Source organism: Excalfactoria chinensis, chromosome 1 (genome assembly GCF_039878825.1).
Source record: "Excalfactoria chinensis isolate bCotChi1 chromosome 1, bCotChi1.hap2, whole genome shotgun sequence".
Taxonomy (NCBI): Eukaryota; Metazoa; Chordata; class Aves; order Galliformes; family Phasianidae; genus Excalfactoria; species Excalfactoria chinensis.
Genome location: NC_092825.1, coordinates 14,029,893 through 14,046,898, shown reverse-complemented (window position 1 = coordinate 14,046,898; position 17,006 = coordinate 14,029,893). Strand labels below are relative to the sequence as shown.

The 17,006-nt window shown below is 38.2% G+C and overlaps 1 protein-coding gene across 4 annotated transcripts in view; it reads right to left on the bottom strand.

The window, feature by feature from the left end:
• The window catches only part of KIF21A (kinesin family member 21A), an 82,306-nt gene that overhangs the window by 13,028 nt on the left and 52,272 nt on the right, over positions 1–17,006 (bottom strand). For 3 of the 4 annotated variants that reach the window (XM_072326367.1, XM_072326369.1, XM_072326368.1), the window contains 13 exons: positions 16,734–16,933; positions 16,221–16,328; positions 15,658–15,726; positions 15,336–15,547; positions 14,489–14,642; positions 13,912–14,112; positions 12,134–12,235; positions 11,361–11,526; positions 10,834–10,854; positions 7,237–7,297; positions 6,977–7,031; positions 5,664–5,881; positions 1,652–1,762 (listed from right to left, as the gene is read on the bottom strand). In XM_072326367.1, the coding sequence (XP_072182468.1) occupies positions 1,652–1,762; positions 5,664–5,881; positions 6,977–7,031; positions 7,237–7,297; positions 10,834–10,854; positions 11,361–11,526; positions 12,134–12,235; positions 13,912–14,112; positions 14,489–14,642; positions 15,336–15,547; positions 15,658–15,726; positions 16,221–16,328; positions 16,734–16,933 (1,678 nt within the window). Of the gene's footprint in view, positions 1–921; positions 1,051–1,651; positions 1,763–5,663; positions 5,882–6,976; positions 7,032–7,236; positions 7,298–10,833; positions 10,855–11,360; positions 11,527–12,133; positions 12,236–13,911; positions 14,113–14,488; positions 14,643–15,335; positions 15,548–15,657; positions 15,727–16,220; positions 16,329–16,733; positions 16,934–17,006 lie in introns of all 4 variants that reach the window. The other variant, XM_072326371.1, reaches the window with a different exon arrangement.

The following is a 17,006-nucleotide window of genomic DNA, read 5'->3' as shown; positions in this document are numbered from 1 at the left end:
AGTCCAAAGAAAGTGAAAAAAGTTAAGTGGGAGTTAGCAGTAAGATAATGCAGCTAAGATACAGAAGTTAGAAGCACAGTTAAACTATTGGAAGCCTTGTAAGCTACTGCTTAGCATTTGATGACTCTGCAGACCACCGAAAAAGAGCAAAGCTTTATAAAAGAGGAAAAAAAAAGTAGCATAAAGAGGCCTGTTTTGTCTCTTTTGTCCAAGCCAGAGGTTTATCCCGAGTTTGAGTTGCAGTCCCTAAGAGCTGCATGGCACTATTATCAGTAGTGAAACCTGAAGTAAAGACTCTGTTCAACTCAAGGCTGCTGCAATTTGGACTACAGCTTCTGCAGAAACAGATGCCTAACATGGTAGGAAACTGAACTCTACTTCTTTTAAACAGGATATCAGCACCACCTGCTCCTCCAAACCACCCCAGAACGTTGGTCTGTTCAGTAATTTGGATCATCCCTAAGCAACTGTTCCTAGATATTTCAACACTCCACCATCCAGAGTGCTATTGTGACAGCGCCCAGAGATAGAATAACTGGGAAAACTGTCAAAAGCATAATTTCCTACATTAACTAAATCCTACTTTCAAGTGCAAACACACACAAAAACACGTATCTAAGAATTCTACATCTCTTTTCTGTCACAGCTGAAAGCTTTACAGCTACAGGTACCAGACATAACCTAGAAAAGAGGAAACAAGGTTCAGCAGGAAATTGCTTTTCTTGAATTTTTTTCTGCACTTTCATGAAAGTTTTGAGTATTTTACTTGGAAAAAGAAAAAAATTACATAAAAACAGGAGAAGCATCTCCTCCTGCTTTGTAGGTGATGAAAGGCGGAATATCTAATAGATACTACACTGGTAACTTGAGTGTGCTTTGCGGTTCCCTGGTTGGGAGCTGAGGCTTCCCTCAGTGACTTACTTATCCTGCTGAACTGATGTGTTTCCCTGAGAAACAGTAAGACGACTAAAAACATTCATTTCATTACGGGGCCGGCTTGGTGGGGAAGTAGGAGGTGACAGACTAGCCTCTGGGGTTCCAGAATCTGAGCTACAAGAAAAAAAGAACATCTTCTTTAACAGATTGTGAATGGTTAGAGAGGTTAAATGCAACATGCCTCAAAATGTTAGATCCTCTTTTTTAAGCAAATAAAATTATAACTCTTGGTACAGATGTTTCACAAAGAAGGCAATAAACTTAAGGTTACAAACTGCTGCAGATTGCAAGGTGGCAAAATGTTCAAAGATTACTTGCTAACAGTGCAAGCTCCGTGCAGGGAAAAAATATATATATATATATATCACACATGTAAAATGGAAAAGTGCTAATAGAACTGCAGTTTTTTCTTGGAGAAACTGATAACTTCCCTTCAGTTAAAAATATAACAAATCATTTGCAAGTGCTCCGTGTTTTGTTAGAGCTCTGGCCCAGAGTTATTTGTGTATAAAAGGATACTCTGGGGGAAAACAAACAACACAAACAAAAAACAAAAAACACACACATAGACATTGAACAATAAATAACAATTTCATTGCCAACAATTAAAAACTGCCCTAAAATTAAAGAAACAGAAAATATAGATTTATTTTTCAAGAACATATATCCACAGTTTAAATTATTTCAGAGAAAGTAAATTTTAGAGAAATCTTACAGTTTTTGATCTTTTGCCTTTGTCTTTTCCATTGTTTTCTCGTATGTTTTTCTCTTGGCTAAAGGTGAAGGCTCAGGTATCTTCTTCTCTGACAAAGACGGCTGTCTAGAACTAAAGACAGAGGAGTCATTACCTTACTTTATTGCTTTTCCTATATTAACTGTCATTCTTTCTCTCAGAAGCAAGTAGTTATTGCATCTCCTGAGACTATCAAGTCTATATCTGCTCTCACATTTTAATACAAAAATATACCAAATTTATTAACCTTCACAGCTCATTGATATATCAAGAGAAGATACTGAAAACAAACAGCAGATCTACTAATTCAATAATAGAAGAGAATGACTGAAAAAAAAGAGATAATGGCAGCTGGAGCACGTAATTCTAATTCAGATCACAGAGAAGACAAAAGGTCCAAGACCTAAAGTGGACACAGAGAGAAACCATAATGGCTCTTCAGAATGAATTCAACTGTTCACAAACATATTCAAGAAGTGATACTAAATTCACAATCAGCAAGAAAAAACAACAAGAAACAAACAAAAAAACAACCCAGTATTTTCCACTAAGAGTCTGACCATTATGACCCTTTTTCCTACTCTCCCTTCTTCATTTGCCCCTCTAGCTCTTTCTCCAAAATAACTGCGGTCACTGTGGTCTTCATCTCAATGTTCATTCCCCATTAAAAACAGCAAATGATCAAGCGTGCATCACTAATGTTACCATTCAAGTGTCATCATTTCACCACAAATGAAAAACAGAATCTGGAAGGTCTCCACTCCTGTTTCTCACCATCTGGGCAAATAGAAAAGCCATATGTGCTTTGATTTATGTTTTCTTGGTGTGTTTAGAGGTTGTCTCTACCAGCGTAATGATCAGAAATTATTACTAAAAGGAAGAAAACAATTTTGTGGATTATGAAGGTGCTTCTAAGCAGACAAGGTCAAGTGGGCAGGCAACCATCTTGACATAGATAATAACATCATTGCTCTACAGACTCTGAATCTACTTATCTGCAACTTTTCTATGAGAAAAGCTATGTCAGTTTCCCTTGAGAGGAAGTCAGTGTCATATAAAATCCATCTGGGGACTGGCGTGCAAGGTAATAATTTGAAACGGAAAGCATAATCAAGAACAACTACTTGACCAAACTGTCCTGAGTGAGCACACGTACACTGAACACAAGCACTCACAGCAAGGGGAAGGTCCCACCTTTGGAGCTTAGTGCCAAGGGCTGCATGCAGGCCCTACTGTCCCCTAACTGCAAACAAACAGGGCCTTCACAAGGCAGGTGAACGAAGAGAGGAAGCAGCTACTTATACGGTTTTGCATATAAGACAGTTAAAGAGCATGAACAAGGACAGATAGGTTCAATCCACTCCAGGTTACTTACCTCTAAACAAATTCTGCAAAGCACACAAATGAAGGGGGAACAGAACACACTCTCACCCCTCTTTTTATATCAGACCAGTATGTATTTAAGAATCAAGAAGTTCTGAGTACAAGGAAGTCCTATGATCAGCCCAACAGACAGATTTCTCAGCAAGTATGAAAATCTTGAGCTAGTCTTTCCTGGTTTGGTTGCCTATACATATCCTGCATAGTTGCTAAATAAATAAGCCTCACTATAATCAGAGTCTAGACTCCTCTGCCTCACACCGCTGTGCTGCGCAGTCGGGTGTAGAGCCAGCTCCCTCTTGCTTACTCTCTACATGTCCCTTGAGTCTCCCACCTCTGGCTCCAAAGTGATGCATCCTCAGAAGGTATAAAGAGCATGATTATATTGAGAATCCATTTTGAAAACCTGGAAATGCAGGTATTATAGAAATGGAGCATTCTTACCGGAGTGAACTTCCTAAGTACAGATGTAAGAACAAAAAGCCCCAGATCTGATGCATCCCTATTGATCAGCTGAATGAAAAAGTGCAAGATGCATCCAATTACAGGTTTTTAACATCCTTTAAGACTTCCACAATATCAGAGACATCTGAACAGAGCTGGGGAACCAGACACAACCTACAGAAGACCACTGTGCTCTGCAGACCCTACTTAGATAAAGTGGGAGTAGCAAAGGACAACAGAATCATCTGTGCCAGTAAAACAGAACCCCAACTAAACTGACTGTTAGACTCAGTATTAGCTATGGACATTTAGGTGCCTCTTGGAATCATCACAGAACTGAGTTTCCACGGCAACGTTTGTGCATAAGACACTTTACACCTCAGCATAAAATTACTATTACTTCCAGAGAATGCATATTTTGGATTACTTTTATTACTTCCACATCTCTGAATGCCACTTCAGTGGCACAAGGAAGTTAATGATCATTGTGGGTAAGATTACACTCTGCTTCAGTAAAATGTCATTTATTACAATAGCTATGAGCACTACAGGCTCAAACGGGAAGGCCAGGTGGCTCACAAAGAAAACCTTTCTTCAAAAACGACTTGAAAAAGCAGCCATGCTGCAGAAAGTATACTGAGCTTTAATTGTTTAAAAAAAAAATAGTAAGAAAGAAAGAAGCCAGAAAAACACCCTTTCACTTACAGCGAGGACATCAGTATAGGCCAGGCTGATTGTGGCAATTTTGACCAATAACAAAACACTAGAAGTGAGGCCTGCTGCTGACTGAACTGATTTACTGACAACTATCTAATGCTCCCAGAATACAGTACTGTAGAAAAATTCTACTATGCTAGATGACTTTCACAAAGCAGACAGAGCTAGGCAAAAGTTGCTATTACCTGAGTCCTGGATGTCAGGCCATAACACTTGATGTTTTAAATCTTGAAGCTTCAAGAATCTCTAGTGAACTCAGGCTAACTGCTAAACCAGGTGGGTTTCCCCACATATCCTAACCCCCCAAGAGCATTATTCTCAAGCAGACTGAACATGTGAAATGCACTGAAGCCATCAGTATGGGTTAATAGTTGCTGTCAGCAGTGTTTTACGGCTCATGTTTGCCACTTCAAGCACATGCCAGAAACACGCGGTAGAAATAATGCAAAATTGCAAGTGTACATTAGATGGAAACCACTGTAAAAATATTACGCAAATAGGACAAGTGAATAGTGAAAGATGCCTAATTCCAGCATTTGTGACATGAAGATGGCTATTGGGTATGGCTTTTCCATATCACTGAATACAATACGTGCAGTTTACTCAAGAGCTCATGGAACACAGGAGCTTGTACTTCACAATACAGGTCTCTAGCATCTCTAGCAGTGAATGGCTAATAACCACCAGTAATATCACAAGATATAAAAAGAACATCAAGATCAAATGAAATAAAACACACTGGAGTACATGACAGACAACTACTGGCATCATCATAAGAAAAGATGAAAACAATTTTTTTTAGCTTAATTTGGCATCAAGTAATACTTTCAGTTAGTAAAACTGTTCCACTGGTAAGAACAGTCTGCATCTAGAGAGGATTTTTCAGGATTCCTAGTATTAATTGTGTCTGTATCAGCTTAACCTTAATTGAGCACGCAAGCGTGAAGATTTGTTCATGTTAAGTGTGGTCAGCACAAAGTCTCCCACAAACATTTTACCTGACAGCAAGGACCACACATGGGTACTGCTGGTACACTATTTCATTTTTTCTTGTTGCCAGCTATTTGGTTTTGGTTTTATTTTGGTCTCTCTGCTGTTCTAAGCATATTCTTGCTGCATCCCAAGAAAGCAAATTTCCCACAGCACTATTGAAACAGAATATCTGAGGTAGCAGATGGATTTTTTCCCCACTATTTAGAAAAAAGGCAATGATTTCACTATGACAAAACAAGAGAAGTTTGGACCTCCAATAAGCAGCACATTCTTTTCAGCAGTGTGTTTCTAATGTCTAGAGTGGTGATAGCAGAGAAGAAGGAAAGGTTTTGTCAGTAATATTTAGTAAGCTTCAAGTGTATTAACCTCCCTTGTAAAGTTAAAATAGTAGATTACAGGAAATTGGCAACATGCATTTTTAAAAAGCAAAGAACAATTAGTACAGCATGGCCAAACTTACATGCTGCCTATCTTAGAAGGTAAGCCAGATGGTGGGGGAATAAACTCTCTGTCCCTAGCAGAAGTATCATTTGTGTCAGCAGTCATCCCACTTTCTTGGGTTTCTGCAGCAGATGCAAGAAGGCCAGGCAAAGTAGATTCTGCAGCACTAACGTCAGAGACTAAATCACTGCTATCTGCATACAGCAATTCCATCTGTGTAGTGGTCCTCCGGCGGGCCTGCAGATAAACAAAAAGCAAGTTGCAACTTAATCACTTCCTAGAATGTTTCAAGAGTACTACATTTACGATTATCATTAGCTTGTAAATGGCATTCTCCTCAAAACACTTGGCAGCTTCCTTTAGAAACTAAATTAGGAAGCTCATCTGTACTCCTTGGAAATGCTTTCAGAGAAGGTAAGTCAAGTTCAACACCAGAAAACATTGATTTGGCAATCGTTTGAAAGGACGTCCTTGGAAACCAACTGCAAGCATCTATTACTCTCTAAGATTTAGATAAACTAAGATTTAGAACTTCTACTAACTTTACAATATTGATTTATGCTCCTGTGACCACATGAGCAAATCATAAACGGTACACATTTCTTGTTCCCACTGCCATTAATATTAAACTGCAGCCAACCTACCTGCAATGATAACTTTAATTTAGAACCCAAAGGTCAAACTTTATCTTATAAATTCCTTATATTCCTATGACCATGGAAGCAAATTAAAAAAAATAAATAAAAAAGAAAGAAAAAAAAACATGTTTTCTGTTCCCACTGATATTGATATTAAACAGCAGCCTCTCTAACTGTAGAATCACAGAATATTCAGAATTGGAAGAAATCCATAAGGATCATCAAGTCCAACACTTTGCTTCACACAGCACTTTATGCGTCTGAGAGTGTCGTCCAAATGCTCCTTAAACTCTGGCAGGTTGAGGCCATGCCACTGCCCTGCGCAGTCTGTTCTACGCCCAGCTATCCCTTGACATATCTCTTCCTAATCTCCAACTTGAATATACCTGAACCCCTACCCTTCATTATGTTAATTAATACTGAACTGCAAATCTACTCAGTTCGGAATTCTATTAATTTATGAAAACATCTGCAAGTGTGAAAATTCAGCCACAAGATAGTGAAGAACAATGAATTTTTATTATTACTTCACAGAGGGGAGTATTACACAAAAAACACACTGCATACAAATCATACAAACATCATCTCAGTTCAACTTCTGTATGTCTTTGCTCACTTACGGCTCTAGAGCAAAGCAATAGCATCCTCCAGAAGATGCCATTAAAGTATGAATTATAATTATCCTATAGCATACCTTGCTTTTGGGTTTGACTTCACCACAAAGCTTCAAAAGATCTGAAGATAATGCACTAGAAGAAAAATTGCAGCAGTTAGTAAGAAAATAGACATCTTTTCAGAATGCATATTTTAAGATTACTTCCTATTGAATTGATAGGCAAACTGAAAGGAAAACACATCACAGGTATCTTCTGATGAACACGTAATATGTTACAAAAAGAAGAAATGATGCTAATTTTTCTAGAACCCAGTCACCTGTTAACAAAGATCGCTCACCTTCCTTCTGTCCCAGGGCTATGCAACGGAGCCTCCTCATCAGTACTATCTTCCAAATGTTCTAGAAAAATACCAAAAGAATACTGTTAGCCTGCCCAACTACAAAAGGACATTTGGGGTTTGCATACTGTGCAAAACGATTCAGACAGCATTGAATGTAGACGACCAGCACATGAAAAGTAAGGATTTACAAATACATTTCACTATTTGCTAGTCAGTTCTCATGGAATTTTCCTGGTTTTCTATATATATATATATATTTTTTTTTTTTTTTTCTTTAATCTTTTCACTTGTAAGTTGTCCTGAGTTCTTTCACACAGCCTACAGAAATCATAGACCTTAGCATACAGTGCCAGATGTTGTCCTCTATTCATTGTAGTGAAGCAACATGGATGACAGAGAAAGAGAAATAAACTGTAGAACGAAATCTGGAAGAAAGAAAGAAAACAAAGCAAAAGACATCTACAAGACATGAAAGAGAAGATGCAAATCAATGGACAGTGAGGATGTCTGTTCCGACTCCTTTTTTCATCTTTCTCCAATACTGCATCAAATCTGTTACAATGAAAGAAATAAAGCATTTTTAACTAGCAAGCGAGTTGAGGCTCAGACTCAGTTTATAAAGAATTGCAACATCAGCCTGACAATAAACAAGCACTTCACTAGCACATTTCCTGTTTCAAAACAGGATGATACCACCACATAATACTTTAGACCTGCTTCTAAACAATATTGATTGCATGGAGCTAATTGCAGAAATTCATTCAGTATAAAACGATCCTGAAGAAAAATGGGTACACAAAGCTGTTCACAAACAGACAAACCCAGCATGCACGTCACACACTGTAATGCTATCAAACATCAGATCGATGCATGTCTGCATGCAAATGATGCAAAACATTAAGCTAAGAGGATCAGTCCAGGACATATGTACAACAATTGCAAACAGCTGGGAAAACAAATTCTCTTACTTGCATGTTAGTATAATAATATATCCTACGCATAGTTTAAAGATATAGATATTAAATTCCTACAGGTTCCATATTTTTGAACATATGCATTAAATGTTAGGGATTAAATAATATTCCCATGGCTTTCCTCAAAATCTCTTCCTTGTTACTTAAGAACTTTAAGATTACTTAAATATCTCTGCCAGAAAGTAAACAACATCTGTAAGACACAGAACCAATATATTTGGTACACATATTAAAAAAGGTTTGTCCACCAGTTTTAAATTCATGTTTTTATTCATACTTAAATTCCATACTTTAAATTTAGGTTCATGTTTTGGAGAAAGGGGAGGGAAGGTAAATATATTCCCCAGCTGAATTGTCCAAAGAAATGAAGAAAGGGAAAATGCTGCTTTCTTGTCTATGCTACCTCTAAAAAAATATTTCCTAGAAAAGTCATGGCCTTCTCATAAAGGACTTGTCATCAACTCTGGCAACTCTGATGTACCTGTGAAAGGTAGAAAAGGCAGTATGGCTGCAAAAGATGGGATTTTACTTGTGGATTCCTGCTAACATGACCTGACATGCTGCATCAATATTTTTCTTGAGTTTATCTGCAATGGATCACAGGAAACATGTGAGAAGCTCCCAGGTAGAAAACAGCACAGACAAACAACAAAAAGAGACGAGAAGGGAGAAAAGAGCAAGATTCTGAAAGAAGTCCTGAGCAAGAGGAGATAAACAATTAAGCCAGTGAAAGGCAGTACTGCTTATGAGGAGCAGAAGACATAACTGCTAATAAACCAGCGATCAACGACCAGCGGAGAGCTTTTCTGATGACTTCATGATGAGGTCTTCATCCTCGCACTGAGAAAAAAGAATAGTGCCAGCACAGATTAAATTGCTGGTTTGTTGCACTAAGGGAGATGACATTTGGTCTGCTCTTTCAGGATCTGCACGTACAAAGCTGTGAGTCACAACCAGGCACATCCAGATGTCATGAGTGGGAAGGTGCTTCAGAAAGGAGCGACTTCAAGACCGAACTTTGTGGTCATGTTAATGTTTCACAGGTGTGAAGAGTTCATCCGCACACAAGGTAGGCATGCATAAGAAGCCTGTTCTGAAGATTAAAATCTGAGCCTGTGATGTAATTTGATGCAGACTGAAACCTTTCCTTCATTCTACATTGGAACACAGGTGTACAGCTACCTTGGGGAACTCCTGCACTTCTCCAAGCCAAGTGTGTTCAAAATGCTAAAAACATACGGACCACAGAGCTGCAAGAAGGCATCAAAGGCAAGAGCAGCAAGTGACCAGCACTCTGCAGGTACAGTTACTGTTTGGGATGGAGCTCAGTACTGCCTCTGAGCCTCCAGGCAGCTTGTTGAGATAACTGATTTACCAAGGAGCCCTGCACCCAGAGAGCCCCAGCCACGCAGCTGGCAGTCCCAGCCTCAAAGCCTCTCTTTGGTACTTTCTGGACTTCCTCCAGCTAAAAAGGTTTACCCATGAGTGATCTACAAAATACAAACTACCAAAAGGGTGAATTTCCGTGTGGACTAAGGCTAATATGGCATATTCCATTTAGATACGCTCACAGTGAAGCTTCCTTCCAAACAAGTGTTAACAGTGTCCTGAGTGACATGTTCTAAAAGCCTCAGTTCAGGCTTGCAGAGTATTGAAAAGCTTCTTTAGCATAAATATTTTCCACATGTTTTGTAATTTGTATTATTATTGTTATTTGTACAACAGTGCTACTGTTTCCATGCATTTAACAAAAGTATTTTCAAAAGATTGTTTTAGATGCTGTTAACAAGTAAAGGCCTGCCTAGAGCTAACAGGAAATGCTAACATTAGGATCCTGGCTAGAGAAGCCTTGTTTTCACTCCAGCAGGGGTGAACAGGCACACACATGCACATGTATACAACACAGAGGCTATTTTAGACGAACTACAATACTAACAACCACTGGTGCATCTGAAGAAATACTCAGCAAATGCAACAGCACGCCCTGGCACCTTCATCAGGTGTCACCTGTCAGGACATTGAACAGCTGTAACTGTTCTCACCAGCTCACATCAGGCAATGACCCATATGCTTCAAGACAAAATCTTGTATATGATAAGTTCCTGGATAGCTTCATGGGCTTAGAAGGAACAGGAGATGATATAAAACAAACTGTTACTGACATCAGGAATATTTCAGGTTTCAAATAGCCAATTTTGTGACCAGGAGTCAACAGAGAGGAGAAAACATGTCATTTACTTGAAAATCATTTAAAGGCAACAAAAGATTCATCTCCTCAAAATTAGTGGTCAGCAACTAAATCCAATTGAAAAAGTGAGGTATCTGCAATTCTGTGAATTATTTACCTTACAAAATAATTTGTCTACCAAAAATGAACCGCATTTAAGAATTATTTCTTTTTCCTCAGTAAAATTCATGTCTAACAAAGATAACATGAGGCTGTAGTTGGTTTCAGAAAGGAAGAAATGCTCATTAAGCTCACGATAAATGAGTACATTTACAGCATAGTTCATGCAAACTTCACACACACACACAAATTCTAAGATAAACCAGTTAGTGAACATGAATGAATTAGTAACTCATGCAGCTGTACAGTACACAGAAAGCTAAACATACTTACCCAGTGGTATGCTATCTAGGTCTGTGTAATAACAGCAACAAGGAAACAAAAGCAACACTCCAATCAAAACATATCCAGTTATAAAGAGAAATAAATCAAAAGTACCCAAATGCATCCTATACTTTTCCTTAATACTATCTCCTAAGAAGCAGAATAGATGCCGTAGCAGATACACAACGCCACTTTGGAAACCACTAACAAATGATGATTGAACAGAATCACACGGTTAGAATTTCACATTCAAAAAATTAAAATCATATGAAACTGTAAAAGCAGTCTTTTATAAAAGTAATAGGTGAAATATTTGAATAATGATAAAAAGCTTCTGAATTTCCTACATTTCACTGCTGAGTGGATATACTTAAATGTGACATACATGCATATCAATCGTGAAATAATTAAAATTTAATATGTTAAAATACAGCATCTATTCAGAAAAGAAACAACCTAGAATGCCCAGTACAGCATGCATGAAAGGCAAAAGTGACATGCAGCTGACTATCTGGAATACAAGATGACAAAATTACCTTGCAAAGCATGACCCAGCAAAGCGTCGAGCTCAGGATTCAACTCTGCTTTCTCTTTTAGCATATGAAACAGCAGCTGGTTTTGAGTAGCACTAGTAATTTCTGTCTGCTTAAGGCGCCCCTCAAGAACTTTAATCTGAGCTTCTTTCTGAGCTGCTTGGAGCCCCTGCAAGAGAAAACAAGCACGTGATACATGTGTGCGTTGTTATGAGGTGCCAAGTACTCATTTTGAAAACACAACATCCCAAAGTTTCATAAAAAGCCCATCTTGCTCTACTCAAAAGCCAAACTCTGATCAAAGCACGTCACGCAACAATATATCATCCTATCTTGAAACTAATATTAAGAATGGATTGTATTTTCGAGAAAGCTGCTGTGCCATTCTTATTGGGAAAAAAAAAAAAGAGAGAAAAAAAAGGAACAGAAAAAACACCCTGAGCGCCACCTCGGAGCTTGTTAAAAAACATGGAGAGACAGTATGAATTTAATTAGTAATCACCTCATATTGTTCTTAAAACAGCACTAGTTTGTCACAGAGTGCAGTGGATTCCTCTGGGAATTGAAAAACAGGTAACAGCTGGAATGGTACAAAGGATCTCAAGGGCCTCCACTCTGAACCAGTGCAACTCATTAGTGCTGACCTGCTTTGCTTTGTTTGTGTTTACTTTCCATAGCCACAAATTCAAATCAGCCACCCTTTACCAGCCTTTATCAGCTCTGCTCATGATGCATGGAATAGTCTCGTTGCACACACATTTCATATTCTGCATTACCTTATTGATGCCCATCGTGAGGAAGTGATCAAGCAGATATCGAGCTTCTGTCAAAGTGCAAGCATTTATCACTGCTGTTACATCCAAGGTCTCTCCTTCTTCCTACATATGCACCAATAAAAACCAGACAGGTTTGGGGAAGAAAAATAAAGTTTTTTTCTAACCATAATCACTGAAAACAGAAACAGTGAGAGAATGCAGCAACATCACCCAATTATTCCCTCAGGTACCTCTACACTATGCCACACAGTTTCATCTTGGTGAGGTTTTTTGTGTGTTTTGGTTTTTTTTTTCCTTCCAAACTAGCCCCAATCTACCTCACGGTACATAACCCACATCCTTCCAAGTCTGTTGCAATGCTTCTGTTTCTTTCCTATTGGAATGTTCTTACAACCTCTAACTAGAGTCTTTCTACAGGCCAAGCTATTCACAGTGCATACAGAATTAAGTGCATTTCTTTAATCTCTGCAGCCTTTGTATATTTGAAGATTTCTCCCAGCAGTCTTTTCATCATTCTTCTGATTACTCTCAGTTAGTATTAAGCACTCTGGTACCCTTAGGAATAATCTTTTGTGTTCACTACCATTTTACTGGTACTGTAAAGTCCAGTAACCTCACACCATGCTGTCTAAAATTCAAGGAACCCTGATGTGATTAAAACAGTAAAAGCTGCTGGCAATGTAACATGCATTAAGGCACAAATTAGCCCAGTGTGGCAGAGGGAGAACTCAAAAACTGCTATATAAAAAAAAGAGTTGGTGTTACAGTTCAGACTTTATACCACCATGCATTGAGAGCTCTAAAAGACCGTCTGGTGTGTTCTTCATGCTGGATCGTGTACAGTATGACGCACATGAAGTTTTCACATCTGAATTTCACTGCTTTTGATAACACCCAAGTTCCTACATCAATCACAATAGCAATTTAATGGGAAACTGTCTATTTAAAAAGTCCATCTCAAGCAACTTTCCCTGAAAAGCCTCCTTGATTACAGACAGTGACTGTTCCATAATTGAAAATTTACAAAAATGCAACATAATAAAAAGAATTTAAGTAGGTGATGACATACAAAATTGCTTACATATATTTTAAGCATACAAAAACAATACAACAGAGTAGAAGTATATCAACAGCTGCAGAAAGAGAGTGCTACCTGGTAACCTTTGATCCCAATAACTCAGTTTGACACCAGCAGAACAGAAAGCATCAGTTTTGATGTTTAAACACCCTGCAGTATTTAACTTGCACAACAACATTAACACCACGATTCATATCTAGAAGTCCAGTTGTAGAAACAGCCTTCACTTCAGACTGTTGTAGATGCTAACAAGGCTGACCCTTGTAGTATTTGGAGGGGGGGAGATGTTGTAGGCATGTAGGTGGTAGTGGGGCTTTTCGGGATGTTATGGTGGTAGTAGCCCCCCCTCTTCCGTCCCCTACCTTGTGATGTGCCTTGGGCACGCATTTCAAACGTGCACCCTAGGGGGCGTAGACAAAGTAATTAAGGTATATAAGGTGTTGATTACTCCTAATAAATGCCATTTTGCCACCTTTCTTGATGAGTCACGGTGGTCTTCTTGGCCCTAGCGGGGGTTTCGCTAGAACCTGGGCAAGGGGGGGAGTTTGAACCATGATTGCACACGGCAACATCAGACTTCGCTTAGTTCTAGTTCCAAGTTCAATAACGACAATCAAAATAAAATTCATTTCTAAATAAGCACATTTTCAAGGCCGCTTCTTTTCTGCCATTCTATTATTTAAATTAATATTTCACCTACCTTTGCTTCTTCCATTTGCATAATATTTGCTTGGCAGTCAGAAATGCTGTCATTAATGTAGTCTATATTTGCAGTTAGTGATTCCATTTCTTCATTTATGTTCTGGACATTTCTATCTGCTTCACTGCCACCCCCATCCTTGATGAGCCTCTCCCTTTTCTTTGAAAGCTTCTCTCTTCTTCTTGTAAGTTCTTCACGTTGCTATTTTCCCCAAAGACAAAATATTACATAAAAAATAATTAGTAAAAATTTAAGGTGCTGAAGTACCTCCTTTTTGTTTTCCTTTCCTTTTTAAAATTTAGCTAACACGTTATTTCTACAGGAAAAAAGAAATTCTGCACTTAAGTATATTAATATATTTTCACATTAACCCATCATGTGTTTTTATTCCTTGCTAAGCACAGAAATCTCATCATCCAAACGTGTACTGAAGTTAAAAGTTTCTTCATTGACAGCAAGGGACTCCAAGTCACTGCTTATGCTACCATCACAGCAACACATTTACAACAAACACACACAGTGATCTCTTTATAGTCAATATGACCACACAGTTCATAGTCCATAGCAGCTCACCCACCGTAAGTAACCTATTCATATCTGCCTCCATATTGGAAATGGTCATCCGCTGCATAATGATATCAGTGACTCTGCGTTCAAGTAATTGCCACTTCATCCTGGCTGCCCTTGAGGAGTAAACTCTGCTTGTCACCACTTTCCGCTGATATTTCTTTCTGTGGTAAATTCAGGAGAAACATACATAAGGCTAAAGTAGTTCAGATTTGAATGTGGAAACAATCAGGCCAGAGTATTTTTAAATGGATAACTTAAAAAAAAAAAACTTGCAAAATGTTGTGCAGTTTGTCACGGCACTAGACACCTATCTGCACTCCCACACCAAATTCTACTATACGCTAATATATAGTGTTTGAAAAAAAGGTATAAAACCCTGGCATCTTATATGATGCACAACTGAACTAAAATGACAGTTAAGAATCATTCCCTGTTTAACAAGAAAATGCACTTGAAACTGCAGAGGAAAATCATCAGTAAAATAATATATTAAACTATTATAGAATATATAATATATAGTATACTATATATACTATATTAAACAAGATTTTATTTGAATTAAAACATTACAGGTCTTGGATCAACAAGGACCTTTCTTTAAAAGCAGATTAACTGGATTTTGAAATTTTAGTGCAATTTACCCTTCAATGTTGCTTTACTTTCTTCCACAATGAAGCCCACAAAATTGAAAGTACATTTGATAATGGTAAAAAAAAATCCATTTTACAAGCATTACCTGACTGTAGTTTGAGAAATACCAACAAGTGAAATAAGTATCATCAAAAGAATATCTGCGATAAAGTTCATGCAATTTTCAGTTCTCTTAACAAGTTCTGTAGAGTTTTAATCCTTACCCTGTTCCATTTGTTGCAGTAACAGATAATGCTTGAACCCTTGCAACAGGTATTCTCATTTTCTGCTGTGCTGCTGTCCTTGAACCATCATGCTCCAGTGATGAGCTAGAACTCGGTTCTTGAATAGGATGTTCAGGCAGACTCAGCTTTCGACTCACTTTTCCTGCCACTTTATCAGACAGAGGCCTAACTTGCCGACGAAGGGCTGTGACCTGAAACAAGAATGCAAAGACACAGTTACTTCTCCCTGAATCTACATGCAGTGTTGCAGCAATATAATATCTCCCACTGTCTAAGATGCATTACTGTTTTATGACAATACCTCTTCAGTTTTGCGACGTAAGATAACTTCCTGATTTCTTTTCTGAGCTTCCAGAAGCTTGAGCTGGTGCTGTGGAAGAAACACAAACAGCACGTAATCTTTCCTCCATTTTCTCTTATAAGAAATTTACCATATATATTAAAAAAATAACAACAAAACAAACCAAAACAACAATTTTGCACAGTAAATTAAGTTTGCAGAACTCTTGTGAAATGACAAGTTGCAGAGCTCTCTTGGTCTTTCTAGGACAGAATGAAAATGAGCGTTTCAATAAAGTTACTCTACCAAAAAGAACACTTGCAGGCAAGTAAGGCAGTAGCAATGGTTTTGTAAAGATTCAGTGATAAAATAATACAGCAAGTCCTTTGTTTTCTGCTACACTTAGCACTTGAAACTAGGAGCTGCGTGATCACAGAAGTCAAACCAAACTACGTGTATTTGATTTGCAAAAATAACCGGGTATGTGCCAGCCTCAATGCATATACATAGGGCACATGCCTTTAATTTCATGCACATCTCAATGACAGCCATTTATCCCAAAAGCAGGTTATCTGCGAAATCACCTCTCGTTTGCGTTGCTCCTTTTTAAGCTGTGCAATCTCTCTATTTCTTCTTGATTCAGTCATTCTAGCTTTCTCCTGCTCTTCTTTCATTTGTTTCATCAAGCGAACCTGTAAAGAAGTCATCACTTAGAAAAGCCATTTGCACTGAAGTGCTATTCCCTGCCCCCATTTATCTAAAGAGTTTTCTCCAAACTGCCATCTTGCAGAATATTACATGCTTTTAGCAATTTACTTCCATCTAATGTCTTCTTCACTCAGAGCTGAGTAACAGGTAATAAGCAGCACAAGCAGCTCTGCATGTTTCATACAGTAATTTCCATTAATTAAACCTAAAAGGGCTCCCCACACATTCATGCACACAGAGAAATTATGAAGACTAGGCTATTCCTGTTTTCAGTCCTTTGAGCAGCTGACAGCACGAACAGCGTTATCCAGTGGATAAATGCACAGGTGATCTTAACTTATTTTCCAGTGAACAGTCACTGCCTGACACTTCAACATACTGAGATATACCTTGGTTTTCTTCATCTCTGTCACCTCCTGCTGCAGTTTCTTCAGTTGCTTTTCATACTGAGATTGATTTTTAAGCAGCCGTGCATGTTCTTTTTGAGCTGTTTGAAGTCTCTGAAGTTCTTTATTCATGGCTTGGAGTTTCTTTTCATATTCTGACTTGATTTTTTTTGCCTTTTCTTCTGAATATGTCTCTACAGAACCTAGAGCCAAAGAGAATTCTTAATCTGCTTTTGTTTAAGAGATTTTTACCTTGCGACATCAGACAACTTTTCT